Raw genomic sequence first — 25,678 nt, 5'->3', positions numbered from 1 at the left:
TCTTGTAGGCTTAAGCTCCATATACTGGAACAAGCTTCAATAAGCACACCTAGGCCCGGCATTCTGCCGTTGTGGTCCACCTCAATTCGAACTCCTGAATGGGCCCTAAGTCACTAAGCAACTTCACCACTCATTCCTCTTCAACTTTCTTGAAGCAGCAAAGTAAACCTCAGGTCAAAGAGTTCGACAGCAGGCATGATTTAAAGTGATGTATCAAAGAAGCAGGGCACCACTGAACTAGTGAGACACGGTGCCTGATGACAGAGCAAAAGTAAAGGCACGAGCCAGGCACAGCTCGGGCTTCCCCTTCCCTTCCATCCTGGCGGTGCTGCAGGAATCACTCCTGTAGCCTGTTCATGCCCACATGCATATTTTATTATCACATAAACAACTCATTCATCATAGAACATTCTGAAAACACTGAAAAGTATGAAAAAGAAAAACCAAATAAACTCACTATTCAAGTCAACCTGTGTTAATTCTGGTGTTTTCTGCCAATCTTTTCTGTCCATGGGAGCAATACAAAAACAAGAGCATCTATAAAGACACATCCCTGTGGCCTCTGACTTCTGTGCTCAGTACAGTGTGCTTCTTCCCAGATGATTAAACGTCCTTAACTCTGATTTAGACCGGCTGGAGGTGGTCTATAACCAGAACTGGCCTGACCATCTCCTCCCTGAAAGATGGGTAATTCAGGTTGTTTCCAGTTTTTCGCTGTCATAAACGATTCCCTTAGGCAGGAAGAGCTCACAGGTCAATTGTTCCCTTTGCTTTGAACTTCTTCGCAGACCGCTCGCTTGACCGCAGCTGGAATTTGCTCCCATAAATGTAGGAAATAAAGCCATCGATCTCCACAGTGAACACACAGTTTAGCTTGGGGATAACTAAAAAAAAGCAGGAGAAAAAGGATGAGGGAAAAAATCCTGGCAGTAAGTTCACTTTTGTGGAGACTATTATTCCCAAGATGTTTGTATTAGAAAATACAACAAGCTAATAGGAAAAGATAATAAGAAATGGAGGAACTCACAAAGGTAACAGCACCAAGATTAAAGGGGATTATTCTGCCAAAAGGCCAATTTATTCACATTTTAAATATAACTCAACACCTAGTTTTCCAGGTCAAAGGCTATGAACCAAACTCCCAAAACCAGAAACCCCCAGAAAAACTGCCAGAAACAGGTCTTGCCGCATAACTTTCAGATGGACTCATGGCTTTATGCTTACTGAGGAAACCTGTACACCACTTTCTGAGGTTTAAAATGAGAGCAGAAGAATATAGAGGGGAATGGAACAAAGCAACAAGAAAACCAAGCTTCAAAAAATTAAAGGAACAAAAACCTCCCGCTGGATTCATGGGCAAGGAGGGGGTGTGGAAATCCTGACAGACTGGCTGCTCATCTCTGCCAGAGCAGTGAGCTCTAGCACACCAGGCAGATGAGCTTGCACTTGCTTCCCTGGAACCCAGAGAATCACCACCAAGGGCGCTGGCTCTGGGAACTCCAGGGGCAGGCGCTACCTTAGCTTCGTCCCTGCTATCTGTCTAGCTGCAATCCTCTGGGAGGCAGCAGCCTTTGGGCAGGTGGAGGGTCCCAGTCCTGGAAACAGACCTAGGTGTCTGGAGGCACAGACAAGCAGCCCTTCCTTCCCTTGATCACATCCGGCCAAGGCTGCTGGCTGGGCTCATGAGTACCTCAGGGAGAGCCCTGGGTGCTGGACGGTCTCTGCAGGCTTGGAATGTAAGGTCAGCAGGTACCTACAATCTGTGCTGACTTGAAAGGCCAAACTGAGCTTTAGAGCCATGAGGAAAGGGCCGACAAATCGGCTGGGGAGGCCACAGCCCACGGCGATCCAGTTACGTACCTTTCAGGCGGTCTTCTTTAGTGATAATTTTGAAAATGTGCTTTGTTTCCTGTAGAAGGATTCCTGTAACGCCCACATAGGAGGGGCATTTGGATTTTGTAACTGCAAAGGAAAAGGGTGGTTCAGGGCTCAGGCCTCTGTGGTGTTAGGGGAGCCACAGGCAGCCAGGCCTGCGGGGGCTGTGGGTTCTGGTCCCAACCTTGAGCCAGCAGAGGAAGAAAGACCACCCACAGGGGCAGGGTGAGGTGGAGGCTCCTTGGCTGGGCAGCGACCAAGTGGGATGAGAACCTAGGCTTCCCAATCTCTTGGCGGTGGCTTTACAGCCTCTGTGCTCTGATATGGTGTCCTCTGGAAGGCCTGCTGCCACAGGGGTCCTGGGCAGGATTCTGGAGCCAAGAGGTCACACGTGTATCTAGCACCACCAAGGCCCACAGTCGGGTTGCTCTGGCAGGGCCAAGCCTCACTTACAGGACCTGAATGAACGCCTGTTCATCATGGTCTTCCCAGAACCTCCTGAATTCTGGACAGAATGGGAGCCCACTATAGGCCACGCAGCAGTGAGCTGCCACCACAGGCAGCAGGCCTCTCACCTCCCCCAACCCATCCCCCAGTGTAGTCAATACACATTCACTGAACGCCTCCTATGTGTCTGGCACTGTCCTAGGTAGGTGCTGGGCACAGTAGTAAGTCCTGCTCTCACGAAGCTGCTGTTCTAATAGGGGGAGGGGTAATGTGCACCAAATCAGACAACTGTATTTTCTGATAGTGATGAGTGCTATGAAAAAAACAAGGGCAGGGTAATGGGGTGGGGGGTCATCTTTAGCTATGGTAGACCCCTGGGAAGTGACATCTGAGTAGGGACCTGAATAATGAGAAAGAATCAGTCTCTGAGCACACAGAATTCTCTGGGTAGAGGGAAGAAGCAAATGCTAAGACCCTGTGGCAGGGCCAGGCCTGGTGAGAAGCAGAAAGCAGGCCAGTATGGTTAGACCTGTGCCCAAGGAGTTTGGACAGGCTGTTTAGACCACAGTAAGGAGGCAGAAGGGACACAACTTGATTTCTGTTGTAGAATCTTCACTCTGGCTGCCTGGTCAGGGGAGGAGCAGTGTGTCAGCAGGGAGAGGGTTAGGCAGCTTTGCAGTAATCCAGGGGAGATGGTGGTGGCTTAGATTTGGGTGTTAGGACGTGCTAATGGATTGGAGGTAGGCAATTAGGAAAGAAGAAATGTGGATACCTCCCAGGTTTTTGGCTTGAACAACCTGGGTAAACAGTGGCACTATATTAGTGGCACTCAGTAGTACTCAGTGGTATTACTAAAGGTGATTCTCAGTGGCAACTGAGATGATGAAGGCCAGGGGAGGGGCTGATCTGAGGAGAGGCCCAGAGTTCTGTTTTGGATAAGTATAGTTTACAGTGTCTACTGCACGTCTGGGTGGCTATGTCCAGTAGACAGTTGAATTCAAGGAGTTCAAGGGTAAGGTCTGTGCTGGAGATGACAACTTGGGAACTGTTGGTCCATAGCCGACATTTAAAACCATGGGGCTGTTCAAGATACCAGGTTGTGGGTGAGTGCCAGCAGCTGCCGTGTCCTTTGGGATACCAGCAGGGGTCTTCTGTGTGGAGAAGGTACACAGAGGCCATTTAGAGTATCCAACAAGTGGCCAGAATTGGCTAAGACAGCCATAGTCATCATCCACCCTAAGTGCTGGCGATGTAGGGATATCCACATAGCAAGGAATTGTCACTGAATGATGGCTTGGGCATCCAGATGATGTGCTCTTAGGCAAATTACCTGAAACAATAGCGCCGTGAAGATCTGCCTTTAAAAGCTTGGCCTGAATCATCTGTGGCTGCCTACGAGGTAAACAAAAGCCCATAATGTATACCATGAAAATGGATTCTGAAAGAAGTAAACAGGTCTACAAACTTCTGCAGCCAGGCAGTGCTGATAGCAGGCTCCGAAAGCTGCATTTACAATGATCCTAAGACTCGGGCTCTGCCTCAAAGGGCAAGGCTTCAGAATTGTAACTCACATGTCTGGTTTGAGACCATTGCACAGATCCCGGATGTACTGTTTCCAGAGTTCATGTAGAGGGAGAAAAAGACTGTATCTGTGGCAAAGTCAGATAGAGGTAAAACGTTAGGCAATGTGAGCTTGGGATTATAACATCCAAAGAGCACAGAGCTTGGCTTGATGCCAAGGACCATGACCTGGATCACTGGGGTCTGGGTGCAAATTCGAGTTCTACTCCCGATAACTGCACTAAATCCAGTACTTTCACCTCTCAAACCTTAGTTTCCTCGCTGGTAGAACCCTCTCAAAGCTAAGTTTTTGCTAATGAGAAGAGGAAGGCGTTGCCTTCCTTTGCCCCTTCATCCTTCCTGCTGGTTAGATGCAGGCATGACAGCTGGCGCTCAAGCAGACATCTTCGACCACGAAGTAACAACTACAAATGGTGGAGCAGCAAGGATGCACCCAGGGCTACACTCCTGGTTGTCTGATGGCTGTGGAACTGCCTACCACACCAGCCCAGGATGGTGTTCATCTAGACTTCTTTTCACAAGAGAAATAAACTTCCATCTTATTTAAGCCACTGCTATTTTGAGGTTTTCTGTTACAGGAAGCTGAACCCAGTAAGCCCTCAGTAAGCAGGAGTTGCTGGTTGTCATAAGTCCCCGTGCAAGGTGACAGGGTCTGTCTGGAGGATGAGTGAGAAGTGGCGGGGTGAAGGAGAGGGAGCAGGTGAGACGACCCCAAACAGGCCTTCCTGGCGCTTCACGGGGAGTCCATTTAACGAAGCTACTGGTTAGAGAAATGAGAACCTCAGGCTCAAACCCAAAGTGGACTCTCTTGGTGGGGACACGGGCGAGGCACACCAGGGGCAGGCAGCAGTCCCTTCCTCCTCCCAAAGCCCAGCTGACTTTGTGAGAGGGGCCATGAACAAAGTGACAGACTCTGTCTTGTGGGATGTGGGAGGCTATCTGGTTACAGATCTTGGAGCAAAAGCATAGGAACAGTCCTAAGACATGCAAATGCAGAACCGTGGCCAAGGAGGGATGGAGTGTCAGCTGGAGGGAGAAACATGTTCTCCCACAGAGAGTGACGTGTCTCTTTCAGAAACTTCTGAAACATGTGGGCAGCACGTTCTTTGGCAATAAGACCCCAATGGGTGATTCTGTCTAGTGCTATTAGAAGCTACAAAGAGATATATGTTAAGAAATATCAGTTCCTCTTTTTCTAAGGAAACTGAAAGACAAATAGGTCTGTTGCCCATGGCTTATGGCACTGGTCTTATTAGTTAAGGACAGGACAGAAGCCAAGCAGAAAAGCCAAACCCAAACAGTCCGAATTGGTAAAGGAAGCCTGCCCCCTTGTGGCAGAAGTGGGAGAGGCTCTCTTAGCTTAAGCAGAGCAGGGGCTACCTAGCTTCCCAAGTCCATACTCAACACAAGGAAGATTAAGTCTCTGGGGTGGAAAGGCAGGAAAGGCTTGCCATACCTCTGTTGCTCTGGATTAATGTCGAAGAGCCGCAGCTCCCTCCTCTGCTTGGCAGAGAGGCCTTTAGATTTCTTTTTCTTTTCCTTCTGCTTCCGGTGAGTGAAGTACTCCAGAACAACGGCCTTGCGTTGCAGGTGGTCCTCCTGGGCTTGCTGGCTCATGTGGGGCATGCTCCGCTTCAGGAAGGCCCTCACAAAGGCCTCGGCCCGCTGGGTTCCTGAGTGCTGCATGAGGACAAGATGATGTGGTGCTCACAGCTCTGGTTGGGGCTACCCAGACCCCTAGGCCCTCCCCCACACCGCTGCAACAGCAGATGGGCCGCGTTCACTGACCCACCTATCTACCCACTGAGGCTCACACAGCCTCTCATCTGCTGCGTGTTTGCTACCCCCAGCTGGCCAGATGTGAAAGTCACATTCAAATGCCAATTCGTAACTGCCACACAAAACAGCCACGTCAAACTCCAACCTCCTACCCTGCTCTCTGAGGTTATTCTGAGAATAAAAACAAAACAAAACAAAAAACAACAACGAAAAAATTAAAGCAAAACAAACAAAAAAAAACATTACCTCTGGAATAAAAGACTTCTCTCATCCTTGAGAAATGTATGACAACGGTATTTAAACTGTCATGATCAGATGAAGGCAAGCTCAGAGTAGAGCCAGGCTATGGCCTTGAAGGAAATGACCCCAACACTAGGAAAAACGGCATAACCAAGCACTCCAGGGTGGGCCCAGCCGCAGCAGGTAGGGATTTTGACGTTGCGGCCATATCGTAATACTCTTTACTTGAGCTTCCAGCCTGTGGATGCAGCATGGCTATTTTCCTGGTCTGCTCTGGCATCACTTGAAGAAATAAACTGTCGGCGTGTCTTAGCCCCATGTGTTCACTCTTTTCCACATAGAGCAGAGCATCACATGACTGTGACTGAGCACCTGCACTTACAGAGGACTTCTGGGCAAAGTAACTATCATAAATTGTGTGTAATTCTTGAAAGAACAAGCATCACTGTTTCTCAAGTTGGAGTTCCACCAGTCTATTCCTTATTCGGATGCTTTGCCCTCATGTTTGCCATAGCCCTGGGGAGCACAGTCTACTGAGGTCCTCCCTCTTGACGGGGCCATTTCCTGGACCTTTGTTGCACTAACTGGGCTGCAAACACCTTGCGGCTAATGTGTCAATAGTAATCAAGCTCTCATTTCATGGGCAGAAGCAGGCACGTGGATGGGTGGGAGGTGGGGATAAGGATGTGATACACACGCTCTTCATGGTATCCCATGGTAAGGAGGGCAGTCAGCTTCAGCTTTGTACTTTTAGAAAGTAAAAATTCATTATTATCAGTATTATTACTATAAGAAGACATTTGATTCTTTAAATACCTAAGTGGCCCATCTTTCATGGAGAAGCCAAATTAAGGTGTATCAGTCTTTCAAAATCTTGATTTCAAAAGCAACTCCCTCATTATGAGTCACCAGTGAAGCTTCTGCCAAACTGACAAAGAATGTTTGTAGCACCCAGATACGATCCATCAATTACACTTACGAAATGTGATCTGACTGCCCTCTTCGGGAGTGAAAGGGGCACAGTAACAAGGTCAAATGACAGTGCTTGCCACAGCAGGTGTCAGGTGAGCATAGCCTAGTGTCCCCTACACAGTGGGAGATGACACAGATCAAGAAACCCCAGTTAACCAAACTTGACTCTGGTATAATGGGAAAGGAGGCCAGCAGAACAACAAACCTTGATTAAGCCTAACATGTCTGCTGGAAACGTGAGGAATGAAATGTGGGAAAGGACATCTAAAACAGCACTAACAGTTAAGAAGCCACTGAGCCATCTTTGTCATCACCTCTGTTGCTCCCAGACCTCCTGCCAAGCACTGTACCTGAATGTCGAACTCTTTTGCCTCTTTCTGAGAAAAGGCGTGGTAGATCACACCTGGGGGATTTAAAAAAGACAAACACGAAATGATCAACTCTGTTGGCTATGGCTATAAGACCTAAGACTTTTATAACTATGAAAATAACTATGCTTATTCAGAGACAGAAGATGGGGGTAATACAATGAGCACAGCTTCAAAGCTTTCTTGGATGCCTCTTGCCCTACCCTCCAGCCACATCTGTGCTAGAAGTTCCAATGGTGTGCTTTAAAATAGTGCTTCTCAAACATGAATGTGTGTCAGAATCTCTGGGAACTTATTAAAATGTAGATTCTTGGGCCCCACTCTCAGATCCTGCATTTCTAACAAGTTCTCAGATGCTACTGAAGCTCAGCAGATGATACTTAAGAGTTGCCCTGGTTTAAAATACCACAGGTTAGGAGGCTGAGCAGTTGCTCTAGAAGTCTAATGATGTAACTCATTTAAAAGTTATGTGACAGGGCTTTCCAGGATGAAGATAGTTGGAACTATTACATTTTGTTTACTGTTAGATGTTTAAAAAAGACTCTTCACATTTTAATATCTACGAAACTGAGATGTATTATACAATTGATGGTGTCCTAAACTGATAAAATACAGTAGATCTTTCTTCAAGCTCAAAATACACATTGCTCAATGTGGTTTTAACCTTTAAAAACTCACACTCCTGTTTCTTAATTTGTCTGAAGAAGAAAACCATGGCACTGGGGACAGAATATGGGTGTGAATGTAATAAGAATGAGACAAAGGCCTGGTTTAAGGGCCAAAGACTAGAAAATTTGGTTCACGGTCTATAAATTCCATCCCAGCTCTACTGTGCTTCCCTGAGTACATTTGAACCAGCAAACCAAAGTGGTTACAAGTTTTATATAGAGTCTGGTTCTCTCTCAGATGGAAGACAGGGATTAAAACCTGTCTGTAGAGAGCAACTTGCAGGGCTTGGACCCCAGGAATGACTCTGTACCTGTCACAGGTGCCTTGCATTAGACCCAGAAGTCTTTTATTTCCTATAACAATAGACACCTTAACAGTTATTGAGCCCTCATTGCTTGCCATGCCCCTGATTAAAAGCTACATATATTTTATCTCATTATACTTTCTGAACAATCCTTTAAAGGAGTTATTATTCCTAGTATGCACTGAGAAAATTGAAGTTAAAATATGCTGAGACACTTAACTTGATCACATAGGTAGGGAGTGGCAGAGGTGGAACTCAAAATCCAGTTTTAACGGTGTCATGCCCCTGCCTCTAAATGCCCTGGGTGCTTGCTCCCCTCCTTGGCACACCTCTGCTCAACTCTCAAAGCTTTGGGCTAGTGGCATCAATCCCCAGCACGCTCCCTGCGCTTTACACCAGACAAGGGTGATTCACAGAATAGCAGGCTGGGCAGGCATCATTATCAGTACCTTACAAAAGGGGAAACCGAGTTGCAGAGAGGAACAGGGCCTTGACCACGCCAAGAGGGAGATAGTGACCAAGTCGTACCAAGGCCTTGGGCCGACCTCTAGCACCACTCACTGCTACTGAGCAGCCCCCGGAGAGAACCTGCCGCCAGCTCTGACATAGTTCAGAGACTAGGCAGGCCAACCGGGACTCCGGGCCACAGTTACACTTAGGTAAGGCGGGACAATTTCCACAGCAGATCCGTTCGGACTCCGCAGCGACCCTTTTCACCCACCAGTATCTACACCTAGTCTCCGACTCTTTAACATCCCACCCCTCTCCAATTTCGTGACCCTCAACACGGCTTACTGTTCATTCTCGGACCGCTTCCGGTGCGCTCTGTTGACGTCTTCTCCAGGCGTCGCTCACTCTCTACCTCTCTCTACTTTCTTCAGCAGCCCTCGACCACCACAGCCTCTCTCGTCAAAGTTTGTGGTGGAGGGGTTCCTTGTGCCCGAAGTCGCGCGGTAATCTAAGCTGACAGACTGACACGCTCCTACCGGCATCAGGAGCCACAAGCTCCAAGCTCGAGGATGGCGCTGTCCGTGACGTCACCGACGCGCTCCGACTTAGGGTGGCGCATGCGCCTCGGAGCGGACTCCGCAGCGCGGAGGATTACTCCGGGTTCTGAAACTGTCTCTCCGTGCTGGGGCTCTCTCAGTGTGTGTTTTGTAAGCGAGGGAAGGCCAGAAGCAGTAGGGTTGGAGTTGGGGAGTGTGGAATGCTTGTGAAGGCCTGGAATAGAGCGAGGCGAGTCGACTTGGAGAGGACAGAGGGAGGTTGGGGACCAGGGGAGGGTGAACATGGGATGGGGAGGGTGGTGGGAATGAGGTCTGTGCGATCCCTAATCGTGCTCTCCACACGTCAGCCGAGGCACTGAAGTTGGGATAGGAGGCTTACGTTCTTGTTTTGTCTCTGCTGCTAGCTAGCTGTGTCATCTCGCTTAAGGCACTTCCCATCTCTGGGCCTCACTTTTCCCGTGAACTGTGTGAGTGGGGTTGGACTTGATAATCTCTGAAAGTTTTCTTGAGACCCGGCATATTAGTTTCTGTCAGTAAGATAAAAGGCAAGGAATTGATTCTCGTTGCCCTGGGGAAGGGTTCAAGAAGTGTGCCTGCAAGGCCTGGTGGAGACCTCTTAGATGAGACCCGATGCTGCACAGAACTGTGCAGCCTTAACTTTTACTGAGTGCTGGGCATGGGCAGGGTGCTGCTCGGGAAAGAAAAGCAATATGGTTTGTATTCTAAGCTAGTGGTTCTCACCTTTCAGTGTGGTATAAACTCCTTTTAAAGAAAAAAAATTTCTCAGGGAACCCTGGGAGTATGTCCACGCATCCTAGTTTGAGAAACATTGACTTAAGTTTCTTAAGTGGTGGTGACCTTGTGCCATTTTGATCTTAAACATAAGACTGCAGGCCCTGAAATTGAGTGACTTGTCTAGCATTTACCTTATATGTATATTACCATCACAACTGAAACACAACTTTTAAACCAAAACATATTGCACTTGCAGATGCCTGAGAATACTTAGGAGTCTATGGAACTAAGTTTGAGAAACTGCTCTTGGGGATCCATACTCTGTGAACTACCATATCTGTTTTTTTAAAATAGCAGCAGAAGACAGCAAGAGCCAATTTCAGTGTTATACTCAAGGGGGCCCTTTTGAGCAGGACCTTTGTGATTATGGAGATAAGGGAGAAGGCAGACCTCTGTCTCTGAGAGTTTTTCTAGGGTTGTTAGGACTCTTAACTCCCAATTGACCCCTTCTCGAGTAGTCAAGGCAGCCCTGGATGACTGCTAAGTCTTCCCTAGAATTCCCTGATTGTGGTGGGGTAAGCACTCCCAGAGCTGCAGTTACTCTATAGTTCCCTGATCACTAAGTCTTTTTTAAAAACGAACAAACCACTTTATTGTCCTCAGGAAACAATTGTATATGTATGCAGAGAGATACCTGTCCTTACAGGTATTGTTATCATTGTGATTGTCATTTAAGCGGAAATTTGAAAACTACTTGATGTTTGAAAATAGTGGATTAAACAAATGAAGTATGTAGGTTAATTAAATGCATTATAATCACAGGGTAAGCTTCAAAAATTCATATTCCTTGCCATCCCTGGAGATTCTTATTTAGTAGGTGGGTCCCAAAGAATGTTCCCAGGTGACTCCGTTGAGTAATTAAGTTTGGAAACTACAGTATCGTATGTTTATATAACATATAATGGAATACCATACAGCCATTTAACAAATTACATACAATTTTTGAAAAGGTTGCAAAATATTAACATATAAAACCAAATAGTATATACACAAAAGTATACACACAAAAAGGATTGGAAAGAATATAACAATATACTGAAAGTTTCTGTAGCTGTGTAAGTGAACCTATGAGAGATTCTTTTTTTGATCTATTTTATAAATTTCAGTGAAAATAGGACTTTCTTAAATTTCTTTTTCCTTTTTATAGCTATCAGTGATAAACTTTCAAACATGGATACACATGTTTTCCCACTAGCGACCTTGTGAAAGTTCCATGGGAAGTCAAGATTTGTTAGTATCATTGCAGGTGACTTCCCTCTACCCCTGAACAACTTATTGTCAAAAACTTCAAATATACAGAAAAATGGAAAGAGTTCTATAATGAACACGCTTATGTTCTTAGATTATACAATTAACATTTTCCTTTAATTGTACAGGTTTCTTTTGATTGCTGCTTTAAGACATTCAGGCTGTTAGGTTGAGTACTCAAGAAAAGTTTTATATGTAAAGTGAAAAAGATTAAGCCTCAACTATTAAATGAGTGCATATCTATGAAAATTAGGACCTCCATATAAATAAACACAACTAAATCCATAGAAATCATTTATCTAATGCCTCTAACAATACAGTGGAAAAATATTTTTTCTGCACTCCCTTTCCTCCACTTTTGGATTAAAGAAAAACATTATTTCTAGTAGATTTTCTGCCATTCCTTTAAGTGTAAGAAAAGGTAATGATCCTGAAGAAATACCAGCACACCTGCAATGAGAACATGGAAAGCTTTGTTTTCAAAGAAAGTTGTAATCCTCCAAGTTAAAGTCAGCATGTTATTGTATATATTATATATATATGTATATATACACACATATGTATGTGTATATACATAGATATGTACACACACATATATATATGTAAATTTTTCTTTCTTCTGTGTTTAAGTGATTAAAGAGGGATAAGGGCTGTCTGTGCTGCTTTTCTACAGCAGGAAGGCCTTGTCTGTAGTGGGTTGACAGCAGTACCTGCTTCCTAGGGTGCCTTTGAGCATCCAGTGCAATGATGCCCATGTTCAAATGGCCTGGCACAGACAGCACGGTTTGAGAGGTGATAGCCATCATTATCTTAATCCTTACAAAGCTGGAACAGTCCCTCAGGCTCAAAATTATGAACTTCCCTGGCCCTGCTTTACCTTTGGTCTATACCCTGGTCCAGAGCTGGTATACTGACAAGGGGAGCTGGGAATGGTGGTGGTGGTGGTGGTGGGCACCTGGACGCACTGGCACCAGCAGTCATTCCTCAGGCTTAATAGTGCCCTCTGTCCATTCTGACAGAATGAAGAGACTAGGCTGTAAGGTACTAGCGCTGACATTGGACATTTCTGCCGGGCAAACCCTCTCCCGCTGGGTAGTTGGGTGCTCTGGCTACAAGAAGCAAAGGACTGATGTTTACGGGAGGATGCCATACCAATCCCTTCTGGTCAAGAGGCGGCACTGTGCTCTACGTCAGTTTAAGACCGACCATTTAGGATTCTGAATAGCAAGGACTGTTGCTATTGGCAACACACTTGGCATGTGTGGTCAAATAGCAGTATCTGAAAGCCAGGTTTCTCAGTCAACATCCAGAAGTCACACTTCAAGGCTACCTTGATCCCCAAGGTCTAAAATACAACTCTAATAGATTTGCCCAGTTCCCTAAAGAAGTTTCACTCTGAGCTGAACCCACTGAGAAACACTTGGTTTTGGTTTTCATGGTGGAGTAGCTGAATGCACAGGAGGCTCTTTGGGGTCCTAAGAGGTCTCCTTCATTGGATTTATGGGGTAATTCTTGAGACACTTGAAGGATTTACAGGGAAATCACTGCAGGCTTCATGGGGCATGTGTGCGTGCAGCTCCTATTTCTCCTCGCCTGTTCTGCACTGTGCTCAACTTTGGGGAAGCAGTCGTTGGCTTCTGGCCAAAGAGCTGTGTGTTTACATATGTGTGAGTCCATTCTGGTCCAAAATATGGGAAAGTGGGAGGGAGAAGGAGCTGATATAAAATCACCCCAAACTGGAATTGGGATGGGCTGAAAAGTGAAGAGACCTGGTTTTGTATTGTTTGAGTCAAAGCCCTGTGGGAGGTAGGGGACAGATAGTCTTCTCTCTTTTTTTCTGTTCTTTAATACACACCATACAGCTTAAGATGTGAAAAAAAAAAAAAAAGCAACAGTATATATGACATGCAAAGAAGCAGGAACTGTGACCATAATCGAGAGAAAAGAATGGTCACTACCACAGGACTGTAGATGACCCAGCTGTTTGAACTGAAAGACAAGGCCTTTAAAATACCATTATACAATAAATACATCAAAGAGCTTAGAGAAAAAGAGGGACAAAATGGGTGTAAAGATGAAGAATTTCAGCTGAGATGTGGAAATTCTGAGCTGAAAAAGACTTTCATTGTTCCCTGTGATGACAATTGTGATTGCCTGCATGTTCAAACTTAACATTTTCGTAACTACTGAGAATACGTTCCCAGACCACACACCCCCTTCTTTTTAAATCATCTGATAAATATTTATCTCCCATAAGCCCTGAGACCTCTCTAGGCCCTTGTGTCTTGCTTGAGGGAACCCTGGGGACTCTTACCAGCCTCCCTGCAGGTCTTGTATGACCCAGTGCTAGAGGGGTCAGGTCCTGGAAAGGTTCTCTGTGTGCTCTGGGTCCTGAGGGCCGCTTTACTTGGCCAGAAGCCCTCTGAGCAGCCTCAGGCATCAGAAAAGTTGGGACGCGGAGCTTGCCAATGGGAGAGTGGCTCCACGTTTAGGCTGGACTCTCAATTGTTTTCCATCTTCTCAGTGCCCACATTCATGAGGCTCCATCTCTGCCTGTCAGTGCAGTATTGGTGACCAGGCCCCACTTTATCCACGGTGCTGGTCTTCAGAGCAGTCAGGACTTGGGGGTGGGGGGGCTGCAGCCCTCTTTGTGAGCGTGGAGTGGCTCCTCTGTCTGAGGTCTTTGGATTCAGTGGGGACCCCCAGGAGCTAAATGTAGTGATGGTGGATACATCTCCAACACACACCTGAAAGCCTGCTGAACTTTGCTTTTGGAGCACTGATGGCTGTGAGGGAGGCCCCCACGCTTTGCGCATAGGAGTCAAGAGGAGGGCCTCAGTCCATCTGACACTGGGTTGGCTGTTGGGAGAACCTGAGGGAGGGGGTGGCTGGAGGTGCCAATGATAGGGCATACTTCAGATTTTTGACAACGATTGAGTCTGCTTTGAAATCTCTTTTCCTATATAATGATGTTTCTTGACGTTTGAAGAAGAATGGCTTGAATATTAATCTGGCCATCTGGACTATGACAGGTTGTATTGGCATTTATTATTTATAGGTTTACTCCCCCTCTCCCCCAACTTAGGATGTTGGAGGTGAAAGCTGCCCACGGTCCGCAGCAGATATCCCATCTGTCACTAGATGGCAGCCTAACACAAGGATTGAATCAGTGGCCTGGCACTTCTTCCTCAAGTCTTGGAGTTATTTCCCTCCAAGCCCGTTAAAAATCCGGTTTACCGGCCACTTCAAAGAACTGCAGCCTGTGGTACTACAAAGCACCGACATCCAGAAGCTAGGATTATTTCTCTGTAAACAGTTGATTTTGATCAACACCTTCTCTGCCAGAACGGACAGTTACAGAGTCAAGTGGTTTAAATAAGATAGAAGTTTAAAGGAGAGAGAAGTTATGAGACCCTGTGGAAGCGGTGCGATTGTCAATGACATTCTGAAATTGATGGCTCATTAACGAGGTGTAAGGAGAGGAGGCAAGGAGCGGTTCTGCTGGCAGGATTTGCGGTAGACTGTGGCCTGTTCCCGACTGGGCTGCCTGGAGGAAGGTGAGGGATGGAGTACCACTCCTGTCGGGTTTGTTTTTGGAGGTGTCCCTTTTTCCTTTTACTATGAAATGATTATCTGCCCAGTGACCTTGTTATTACCATGGAAAGAGACACTCATACCTGAGGAGCAAATAATATGACACTGGGCAGTGATGTATAGACATGAGCTCATGAATTTCATGTGAAAAGTGTCCTTTTCTGTGTTTATAGAGGTAGAAATTGAGACAAAGGGAGCCGAAGTTACTTAGCAAAATTGCTACCAATTTTTTTTTTTTTTTTTTTTTTTTTTTTTTGGCTGTGTTGGGTCTTCATTGCTGCACCTGGGCTTTCTCTAGTTGCGGCGAGCAGGGACTACTCTTCGTTGCAGTGTGTGGGCTTCTCATTGCAGTGACTTCTCTTGTTGCGTAGCACGAGCTCTAGGTGCGTGGGCTTCAGTAGTTGTAGCGTGCGGGCTCAGTAGTTGTGGCTCACAGGCTCTAGAGCACAGGCTCAGTAGTTGTGGCACATGGGCTTAGTTGCTCGGAGGCATGTGGGATCTTCCCAGACCAGGGCTCAAACCCGTGACTCCTGCATTGGCAGGCGGATTCTTAACCACTGCGCCACCAGGGAAGCCCCCAATTTATTTTTTACGTTAGAAATTATCTGGTGACATTTATTCATGACATCTGGGTTAGGAACCGCTTGATTGCAACTTTCCTTCCTTCTTATCAAGGGACAGCCAGCGCTTGTGGAGGAGAGGCCGACAGGCATGTCAGGATCTCGTGCATCCACAGTGCTTGGACGAGGCACTTGAGAGCATTTGTGGAAGGAGTCATGCATGAATGACTGAATGTCTGAAATCAACTGAAAGGCACAGAGAGGGGCCATCTCATGCTTAGGCCGAAGAGGTGGCTTCCTAAGCAGTGTGATTCCAGGGGCACCATAAAATACCACCCTTCTACCCCCAACAGTGTGATAACAAACAAGCTCCTGCCCCCAGGGAACCAGAGTGCCTGGAATTCCAACAATGGAGAGTCATTCTTTTAGGCAGAGCATTGCTTTCTCAAGAGTTTTATTTTGAAATGCAAATATCCCTATTGAGGCTAACCCTGCCAGGTGACTAGGTGAACTCCTCTAGGGGCAGCTGAGCCATCATGTAGGATCTTCCCAGACCAGGGCTCAAACCTGTGTCCCCTGCATTTGGCAGGTGGATTCTTAACCACTGCACCACCAGGGAAGCCCCTGATGAACGTTTTGAGAGCTTGACTTATCTCACTTGGATGCAACTGGGGAGAAGTCAATTGTTTTCCTTCTTTATGAATCCCTGGCCTCCTCTCCATGGAGGTTCTGGTTACTGGTATGCAAAGACTACTCAGGGGCAGGTGTGGGGGCCAGCAGTGCCTGCCTCTTTTGTACAGTGGGCCACTCTGCTTTACCCAGCAGTGGCAGGCATGAAGCTCTGTTTGCCCCGAGGCTGGTTGCTTCAGGAGGTGCTGACTTCTTCTCCCTCCTGGAGACACACATGATTTCCTTGGAAACACACAGCACAAATTTCTCATTGGGCTTGAAAAGTCATCTGTTATTAAGGCAGAATCCTGAGCAGAGAACAGTCCTGAGGTATATAAGTGCTGCATGGGAGGCACATAAATTCACTCTGATGCCAAGGAAGCCCTTCCTCTTTACCCCCTTTTATTAGGTCACTGATCAGCAGCGTTGATCAGAAGAAATTATGCCTTGTTGACCATGTTCTTGGTTGAAGATCAATGATGTTAATTTTCAGTACATCAATACCCGCATCAGGTGCTAACTGGAAGGGATAAACCTGTTTAGTGTATCACCAGGTGGGACCTGGAAACCGTGCCCTTGAAGGGTGTCCAGATTTGATTTTACCAACCTATTACTCAGATAATAAAATAGTAGGTGGACTCTGAAGACAAGTTGAAAGGCCATTCCAATCCTCTAGTGCTGAGAAGGACAAATGACATAGCAGAGCTTAGGAAAGCCTTTGTTCCTTCTACCCCAGATATGAGCCTCTTCTTTCTTCCCCTCCAGCGTATGTTTTATTTTCTAAGCCCCATATCTTGTAACCATTGTGAGAAAACTTTACTGTGAAAGATGACAACTGTGTCAAGGCTTCTAGGGTTTTAGTCTGAGTGTTGACCTATCGCTTTTTTTTAATGTCATTTTTTTTGTGTTTTGGTCTTGAAGGTGGGCCCGAGTTATCTTCACCTTCGTGAGAAATGCTTGTTATCGTGTGAGTGAAGGTGCAACGTTTCTAGATAGCTGGCCAGGAAGGGGATCAGGAGGCATTGTCTCCCCGGGGTTCTGGGAATCTCAAGTGTCAAAGCCTCTGCTATGGAGTGACTGTGCTACCCTGTGACGGAGGGGGAACTGCCATAGACGGCGGGCCCAGTTGACTCGAAGACTCTAGTCCAGCCTGGCCTTTGCTATGGTAGCTTTTCTAGGCCCTGGTTTTTGCTGAAGTTTCTGGATTCTCAGACACTAAGTTGAGTAGGTTCCTTTCCTGTGACATCTCACCTCTTTACTGCTTTTGCCTGAGGTTGAATTATAATGGCAGACTGTCTTACAACTCCTGGGCATGGGGGGGCCTTCACATTTCCTTCTTCCAACTGCCTATTTGACTTTAAAACAATTTAGAGGGGTTTTAAGCAGAAATTATTGTTAGAATAACCAAGTGTTGTTTTTTTGTTTTTTTTTTTTTAGTGAGACCAAAAAGTCAGGAAATTGGGTTTAGATGAAAACAAAAGGGAATGTCTTCAGATGATTTGACCAATCTGACCATCAGGGTACACTGAGTGGTTGAGAGAAGGTGAGGAGGGTTCCTGCTCCCTTGAGATTTAAAAAATGGGATAACCAGCCACCTACTGTAGATAATGTTGCTATTCCCCACCCAGTGACAGGTGGTTTTCAAGGTTCCCTGGGCTTGAGGGGTCCAGGAGTGCTGTAGGATGAATCAGTAGTTGTGAGGGTGTCCTGGGAGCTCTTGGGGATCAGGACCTAAGGCTGCCTGCGATGGACTGAATTCCACACCCCCCCATACCCCCTGCCGCCCCATTCATATGTCAAAGCCCTGATCCCCAGTGTGAGGGTATTTGGAGATGGGGACTTTGGGAGGTAGTTGGGTTTAGATGAGGCTCTCATGATGGGGTTAGTGCCCTTATGAGCAGAGACACTGGAGAGCTTGCTCCCTCTCTTGCTGCCATGTGAGGACACAGTTAGAAGCCAAGAAAGAGGGTCCTCACCAGAACCCAACCATGGAGACACCTTGATTATGGACTTGCAGCCTCCAGAACTGTGAGAAGATTTCTGTTGTTTAAGCCACCAAGTCTATGGTATTTTGTGTGGCAGCCCGAGCAGACTAAGATACTGCTCAAAGAGGTTCAAACTACCGTGTCTGCAGAGGAACATGGTGACTTGGTCAGTAGTCTCTTTGTTTTGGAGGTTGGGCAAATTTGATTAACCCCTCCAGGCAGGTGTCCTGGAGACTTCAGTGGGCTCACAGTCACGGGCACTTTTCTCTAGTTCTGCTTGGGCACACCAGGTTTCCTCCCCGCTCTGCCCTGTAGACTCTTACTTAACTCCTGCTAAGAAAAAAGATCCAAAGAATTTAACTTTTTTCTTAAGAGATTTCTGTATATCTTGGGGAAAAAAAAAAAAAAAACCAACCCAATCAATCAATGACCCTTTATCAAAACACTTTCCTATGCTCTCAGTGACACTCTTCAGTGGCTGAAGACATATGTAATTTTCCTGCCCAAGAACCAGCAGGGTAAAACCTGGAATTCAAGGGTCTCTTGTCACCAGATGTGCAGAAATGTGAGAGGCCCATGAGGAACTGTCTCCCAACATCTCTCCCAAGGGCTCTGCGTTGCCACCTTGGTGGAGTGACAGGTGGTGGTGGGAACGTGTTAAGTCCTTATTGATGGGCTGTTTGAAGGCTGTGACTTGGCAGGGATGGTTAAGCAGGTGTGTGCTGCTGATCTGTGCTGCAGTGAGGTCCTCCTTGGGGTATTGAGGTTGCTGGTTGGACACAATTTCCTGAAATTGATTGCATTGACTTGTGGATTCTTTTGCAAGCAGCTGTTGTCTCTGCAAGATGCAGCCCCTGAATCACATCCAATTTGTTGAGATCTGACTTGTTGGGTTCAGATGTTTTCTGTTAATTAAACAGCTGCATTTCTCATTTTGAGCTACGGAAAGGGATTGCGGGGAGAAGGAGACACTATGCTCGCGCAGTTTCTCCCCTACGGAAAGAAATTTAAGTTAATCTAGTACATGTTTATTGAGCATTTACAGTGCACAGGGGACTTGGGGATGTAGAGAGGCAGAGGGCATTAATGACACCCTGGTCCCTGCCCTCCAGAAGTGTCCATCCAGCAGGGAGGGGTCGTGGCACTGAGGGAGAGCAAGTCCTGCAAACATGAGACAGATAGCAAGGAGACAAGACTTGTTAGCCTGCAACTGGAAGTGGAGTTATATTACTTAATACTGCATAACAGAGTACCCCAAACTGAGTGACTTAAAAGAACATCTATGATCTCAGTTTCTGTGGGTCAGGAATTTGGGAGTGGCTTAACTGAGGAGTTCTAGCTCACGGTTTCTCATCTTGCAGTACAGATGTCAGCCAGGGCTTCGGTAATCTGAAGGCCTGACTCGGGTTGGAGGACCTGCTCCCAGGAGGGCTCACATGGATATGGGTGGGGGTCCCTGCTTCCTCGCTGTGTGTGCCTTTCCACTTGCTGTTTGAGTCTCTTCACAAAATGGCAGCTGGCTTCTCCCAGAGTGAATGATGCAAGAGAGAGCAAGGCAGAGGCCGAAGTATCTTTTATGACCTACCCTCCAAGGACATCATCATTTCTTCAATGAACTGATTGCACAAGCCAGTACTACTCAATACCAGGAGACAGGGGTCATTAGGGACTATTTGGGGAGCTGGCTGTCACAGGGCTGTCTCCTGCCTGAAGAGGCACCGGGACTGGAGAACCAAACCCTCAATTTCCCTATCTATTTTTTTCTCTTTTATTTATTTACTTTAATGGTAAAATATGCATACCATACAATTTACCATTTTAACCATTTTTAAGTGTTTGGTTCATCCCTGTCTACTCTTACTCCTGATCAAACTGACAGCCTCTGCAGGGACTACTTTTGGAACCTCTGCCTCAGGTCCCCGCCAGTGGGGAGAGCTCTGAGTCTGCCCTGGAGGTGTTGCTGGTGCCTGCTCGGGAACACAGATGCCCCTGCTTCAGAGGGCTCTCCCGGCAGGGCACAGGGGAAGCAGCAGGTGGCTGTGCACTCCGTTTGCCCCCTGAGCTGGCTCCCATATGATTACTCACTCATCTTCACTTTGCACCGTCAGTGTGGAAGCTTCCTCGGCCCTTCATCTAAGCTGAGGTTCACCTCTCTAAAAAGGAAGTTTTTGCATTGCTGACCTAGATTGGTCTCTGCAAAAGCAAGATGCATTTTCTCCCAAGATCCATGGCAGTCAGCCCCCAAATGAAGTTTATTTAATAGAGGAATTAGTTTCAGTTCAATTCTCGAGATGGGATTATGGGTTCATTTGAAGTGAAATGAAAGAAGCAGCAGGCTCCAACGTTGAGGAGAAGCTAATGAACACTGTTTTCTAAGCGTACATGATGCACAATCTGAAAAATGCAGTGTTTCCAGAATGACATTGTTGTTTTCCAAGCTTGTGGCTTACTCTTTCTCCTTCTCACACATATCCTACGAGGACTACATTCCATCACAGATGCACGCGTAGGCCATGGCTCCTTGTGTCTGTGTTTCCATTCCTGGAGCAGTCCCTCCAGAGCTGACACCTTGGAGTAGGCCCACTTCAGATTTCTAGTTGTAGGGGACACTAGTTATTTTTACCTGCCAGCATGCACCTCCCTCCTAGGAATAACTTACTTGTTCTTTGCTCTTAGCCCATGTGCATCCAATGAAGGTGAGTCCATCCTGGGCTCACCCAACCAGCACATTTAGTCCCTCTGGCCCTGGCGATTTGTTCCAATGAGCATGTGATCCAGGCCAGGCCAGTTCGAAAAGTACTCAACTCCGGTACTTTTGTTGAGCTGGTGTACCTGCTGCCATGGGCTCACCACCACGTGTAGCCACCTGTGCATCAGGCAGACACGAGAGACAGCAAGAAGAGGCCAGGCCTTAATGCTTCTGTGCTCTGGACCCAGCTGCAGCCAAATCCAGCCCATATATTCTGTTTTGGCTTGAACCAGTTTGGATTGCCATATTTGGTCAATATGATACAATTTTACTTCTTGGAGATCAGGTGGGTCCACCTCTCCTACATGGAACCTGATGCTTCAGGTACAGGTGCTGTGGAGAATGGATTTCTTTAGTGTCTGTGTGTCACACCATTTGAGTGACCCAAGGCAGTCCTGCACTGTGGTCTTGAGCACCATGCACGGATGTCCACTGCATCCATGCATTTATGGGACGTCTGCCACCAACCTTGAGGACAGGTCTCAGAATTGTAGGCTTGGGCTGGTAGAAACAAATCTGAGGCTTGTGGTCAGGCTGTCATAGTCTAGCATGTGACCTGTCTGTGTCTTAGCAACCTCTTTTGGCAAACGGGGAGAGTGGTACTTGGATTGCAGACTTGTTCTCTCTCTAGTCTTCAACCTTCATTGCTTTGGTACCCATTCTTCCCTCCTTTCTCCTTCCCATCATCTGGGATCTTGCTCCATCAGTTATCCTCTCTTCCACCTCTCAGGTTCTACCTGTTAATTGCCTTCTCCTCCCATGCACAGATTGAAGGCTTGGATACTGAGCAGAAAATGTCCTCTACCCTGGCCTTGGTCCTGCCATCCTCTAGCTACTCATCTCTTTCCCTTGTCAGCCAAGCTTCTTGAAAATATGGTCTATACCACTTCCTCCCATCTCATTCACTCACCCCCACTGCAGTCTTCTCTGGTAAAGGGGACCAGTTTGCCATATTGGCAAAATCAGTGGAAACAGCATACACAAAACCACAGCACAGAATGTACTCAAGGCATGGGTGGCTTTGTGCCTGTGTATGCCCTTCTGTGTATGTGCCTGTGTGTGTAGGTCTCTGGGGCATTGGATATTTGGAGCCCTTCGGTTACTTGAAACTCTCCAAGCCCTGAGTTCCACGACCTCATTCTCTGATGAGTTTTCTTCTAGTTCTCTCTTTCTTCCGCTTCTCTACTTCATGGTCTCCTTTGTGTTCCTGCCTCTGTGGGTTTTGCCTTTAAGATACTGTCCTACCTCTGCTACAGACTCTCTCCAGTGGCACTCATGGTTTTAGTTACTAGCTCTATGCCCTTGCTCCCGAATATTTATCTCTGGTCCCAACCTCTCCCATTACTTACAACTGTTGGGTAGATATCTGCAGTTGGGTATTCTGCAGGAACCTCAATTTCAAAATGTCCAAAGTGGACTTCTGCCTCTGACCATGACAGAGCAAAAGGACTGGACTTATCAAAAACAACTAAAAAAAAAAAAACAAAACAAAACAAAACAGACAAAACGGACGTAACAACTGCTCTCAGCCATTGAATAAAAGGCAGCACAGGGCAGTGATCTATGAGAGAAGGGAGACAAATGAGGTGAGGCCGGATTGCCTGAGCTTCCTGCCTGGAGTGGGTTTCCAGGGAGACGGAGTCCACACAGAGCCCAGTGGTTTCCCTGAGTTGAAAGGCTGAGTGGAGGATTCAGGGAGGCAAAGTAGCTAGAATTTACAGGAAGAATACCAGAGAAGAGATGGAGAGAGCATGATAGAGGGCCCTGGAAATTTGCAGATTCCACTCAAGCCTTTAGTCGAGTATTGGTCAGTGTGTGAATGTGAGGAAAGTACTTGAGGCCACTGGAAAAACCACCACGAAGAAGCAGGTAGAACAATCTCTGGAACTGATACAGGCCCAGAATAGGTCATGTTCCCAGTGGCCAGAGTGGAAAAATACTCAGTATTCCACAATATAGATAAAATGGACAAATTTCTTGAAAGATACAAATTACCAAAGCTTACTCAAGAAAAAAAGTAGATAACCCAAAGAGCCTTATGTCTATTAAAGAAATTAAGTTTGTAGTTAGAAACCTCCCCACAAAATAAACTCCAGGCCCTGATGACTTTAGTGGGGCATTGTACCAATCATTTAGGGAAGAAATAATATCAATTCTATCCAAACTCTTCTAGAAAATGAAGACGAGGGAACACTTCCCAATTCATTCTGTAAGGCCAGCATTACCTTTAATTTCAAACCCAGAAAAAGACAATACAAGAAAAGGGGACTGCAGTTAAGATTTCTCATGAACATAGATGCAAAAATTCTTAACAAAATTTTAGCAAATTGGATCCAACAAAACATAAAGAATACATCATGACCAAGTGGAGCTTATCTAAGGAATGCAAGCAGTTTAACAGTTGAAAATAAATCAGTGTAATTGACCTTAAACAGACTAAAAAGGAAAATCACATAATCATCTCAATAGATGTAGAAAATAATTTGATAAAATCCACAAACAAACATGATAAAAATCCTCAGTAAACTGAATAGAAGACATTTGCTCAACCCGATAGTGGGTTTCTGTGAAAAACCTTCTGCTAACATCATACTTAATGGTGAAAGACAAAGTGCTTTCCCTGTAAGATCAGTAACAAGACAGGGACGTCCATTCTTATTATTTCTATGCACTTCTCTTCATTTCTATTCACTTCTAGCAAGTACACTGTATTCCTATATACTAGCAATAATCATAAATTTAAATTTAAAATAATATAATTTACATTAGCATTAAAATTTTGAAACATCTAGAGATTGGCAAAAAAAGTGCAAAGCCTGTAAACTGAAACCTACAAAACACTGCTGAGAGAAATTAAGAGACCTACATAAATGGGGAGAGATATACCATGTTCATGGATCAGAAGACTCAGTATTGTTAAGATGTTAATTCTCTCCAACTTGATCCTATAGATTCAACATGGTCAAAACTTCAGTCAAGATTCCAGAAGTTTTTTTTTAAGAAACCAACATGCTAATTTTAAAATTTGTATGGAATTGCAAAGGTCCTAAAATAGCTAAAATAATTCTTAAAAGGATGAACAAAGTTGGAGTACTTGCACAAACTGGAAAGGAAGCAGATAAATGGCTAATTGTGTCTGGAGTTTTATGGCCAGGCTGGATTTGGCAAATCTCCTTCCATCCACATCTCGTTGCCATAGTCGAGTCACTTCATGTTACAGAATGGGTGTTGGCCCACCTTGATCCTCTTGGGTCACTTTCATCAACTCCATGCACCTATCCCTGAGCATCTGTCTGTTTTCTGCTTACAGATGGCACCTGCAACCTTCTGTGGGCTGCTGTTGTTTACCAGAGCCTCCTCCCGTATATGTAGAGAATATTGTGTGACATGAGACATGACTGACTGCTGTGGGAGAAGAAAAGACCAGCATTTTTGCCTTGAGGCAGGTCAAACTCCAAGATGTCATTTATGCTCCACAGCTTCCCATGGATCAGGCTGAGTCTGGGACTTTCATGTGCAGTCACATCAATCACATTCTTGTTTGCCTTCTCCCCTTCTCTATCCTGCTTCCCCCCTACCTCCTTGCTAGCATCTTCAGCAGCATATTTTCAACAAATCAATTGCACCCAAGAGAAGCAAGAACTGGTGAGCACCTACTCAGTCTCATAGCTCCTTATTTACCTAACTTTTTCTTTTGGAGACTCAGGTCTAGGCTTCTCTTTGTGAAGAAACCTCCTCAGCTCATCTCCATCACTGAGTGGCTCTGTTGACATGACATGTCTGTTTTCCCTCACTGGACTGGCTCTCCTGCAGACAGGAACTAAGCCACATTCATCTGTGCATCCCAGGTGCTCACGCAGCCCAGCAGCAGGCATACAGTGGACACACTGTTCCTAAACTTTGCATCCCTTCATGAGGTTCTGCTGCAAGGGAAGCATGAGGTACGGTCCAAGGGATCTTTGTTCTCTGCCACCTCCCTGATGTGAAGAGAGCCGAACTGTCCAATGAGACGGCTGGAGAGAGATGCTGGACTCTCAGTGCTGTCCTCAGGACAGTGTTCCCAACTCTGGACTTTGCATGAACAGTTAAATCATTCTTGGCCCCCCAGGCATTACAGCTCCCAAATTACACACTCTATTGCTTTGCAATTAAGCAATACTGCAATTAGAACTAATGCAGCAGAGATGATGATCTGTGGGGCTCGTTCATAAAAATGCTTCATTTAAATATTGAGCTCAGTGCTGAGAAAGAATAAACAGACATAATTCTCTTTTTCTTTTTCTTCTTTTTTTTTTTTACATAAAAAGGAATTTGTCTCAAAACAGTTGTGAGTTTTATGAGTCATCACTTCTGTCCAGCCGGCAGCTTTCTGCTGTGAGATGCATCGGGGTCTCGCCCTCGTGGTGTCCACTTTGCTTGTCGCCACCGTACAGTGGGGGTGGTTCCACAGGCAGATCATGTCTCTTGCCACTTGTGCAGCCCCTCTGATGCTTTGCCATGCAGTGCCTGGGGACCTGATGACAGTTACCTTGTACTTTCTACCCTCTTCCCTCTCCTGGGGAGGTGGGGGAGGGCGGTGCTGAGTCAATACAATGGAGGAGGGCCATTAAAGCAGAGCTTTATGTCTGGAGCACAGAGTCTCCATGGCAGTGGCCCCAGGATGGGCTTCCCTGGCATTCTTTGTCAAGATGGAGAAAGTCAGCCCTGGAGACTCCAGAGTGATGTGGGTCCCTGGCTCCCAAAGCTCGTCTGATGAGCGCAGTGCAAACAGCACAGCAAGTGCTTCATGTCTGGCATTGTGAGACAGAAACCTTCCTATATTTTTGGCTAAAATAG

At 46.2% G+C, this 25,678-nt stretch overlaps 1 protein-coding gene across 2 annotated transcripts; it reads right to left on the bottom strand.

Annotated features, from left to right (window-relative positions):
- Positions 1-353: 353 nt before the first annotated feature.
- POP4 (POP4 homolog, ribonuclease P/MRP subunit) lies at positions 354-9,266 on the bottom strand. 2 transcript variants are annotated; one of them, XM_068528949.1, is made up of 7 exons: positions 9,031-9,266; positions 7,245-7,297; positions 5,360-5,583; positions 3,894-3,971; positions 3,653-3,714; positions 1,861-1,962; positions 354-884 (listed from the first exon to the last, which is right to left on the bottom strand). In XM_068528949.1, exons 1-7 carry the CDS (start codon positions 9,035-9,037, stop codon positions 748-750), a joined length of 663 nt encoding a protein of 220 aa, XP_068385050.1. In that variant the 5' UTR covers positions 9,038-9,266; the 3' UTR covers positions 354-747. The 2 variants fall into 2 exon arrangements, with proteins under 2 accessions (XP_068385050.1, XP_068385052.1); XM_068528951.1 differs by lacking the exon at positions 3,894-3,971.
- Between the last annotated feature and the right edge of the window lie 16,412 nt (positions 9,267-25,678).

This window comes from Eschrichtius robustus, chromosome 19 (assembly GCF_028021215.1).
Source record: "Eschrichtius robustus isolate mEscRob2 chromosome 19, mEscRob2.pri, whole genome shotgun sequence".
NCBI lineage: Eukaryota > Metazoa > Chordata > Mammalia > Artiodactyla > Eschrichtiidae > Eschrichtius > Eschrichtius robustus.
This window is presented reverse-complemented; position numbering and strand designations above follow the sequence as displayed.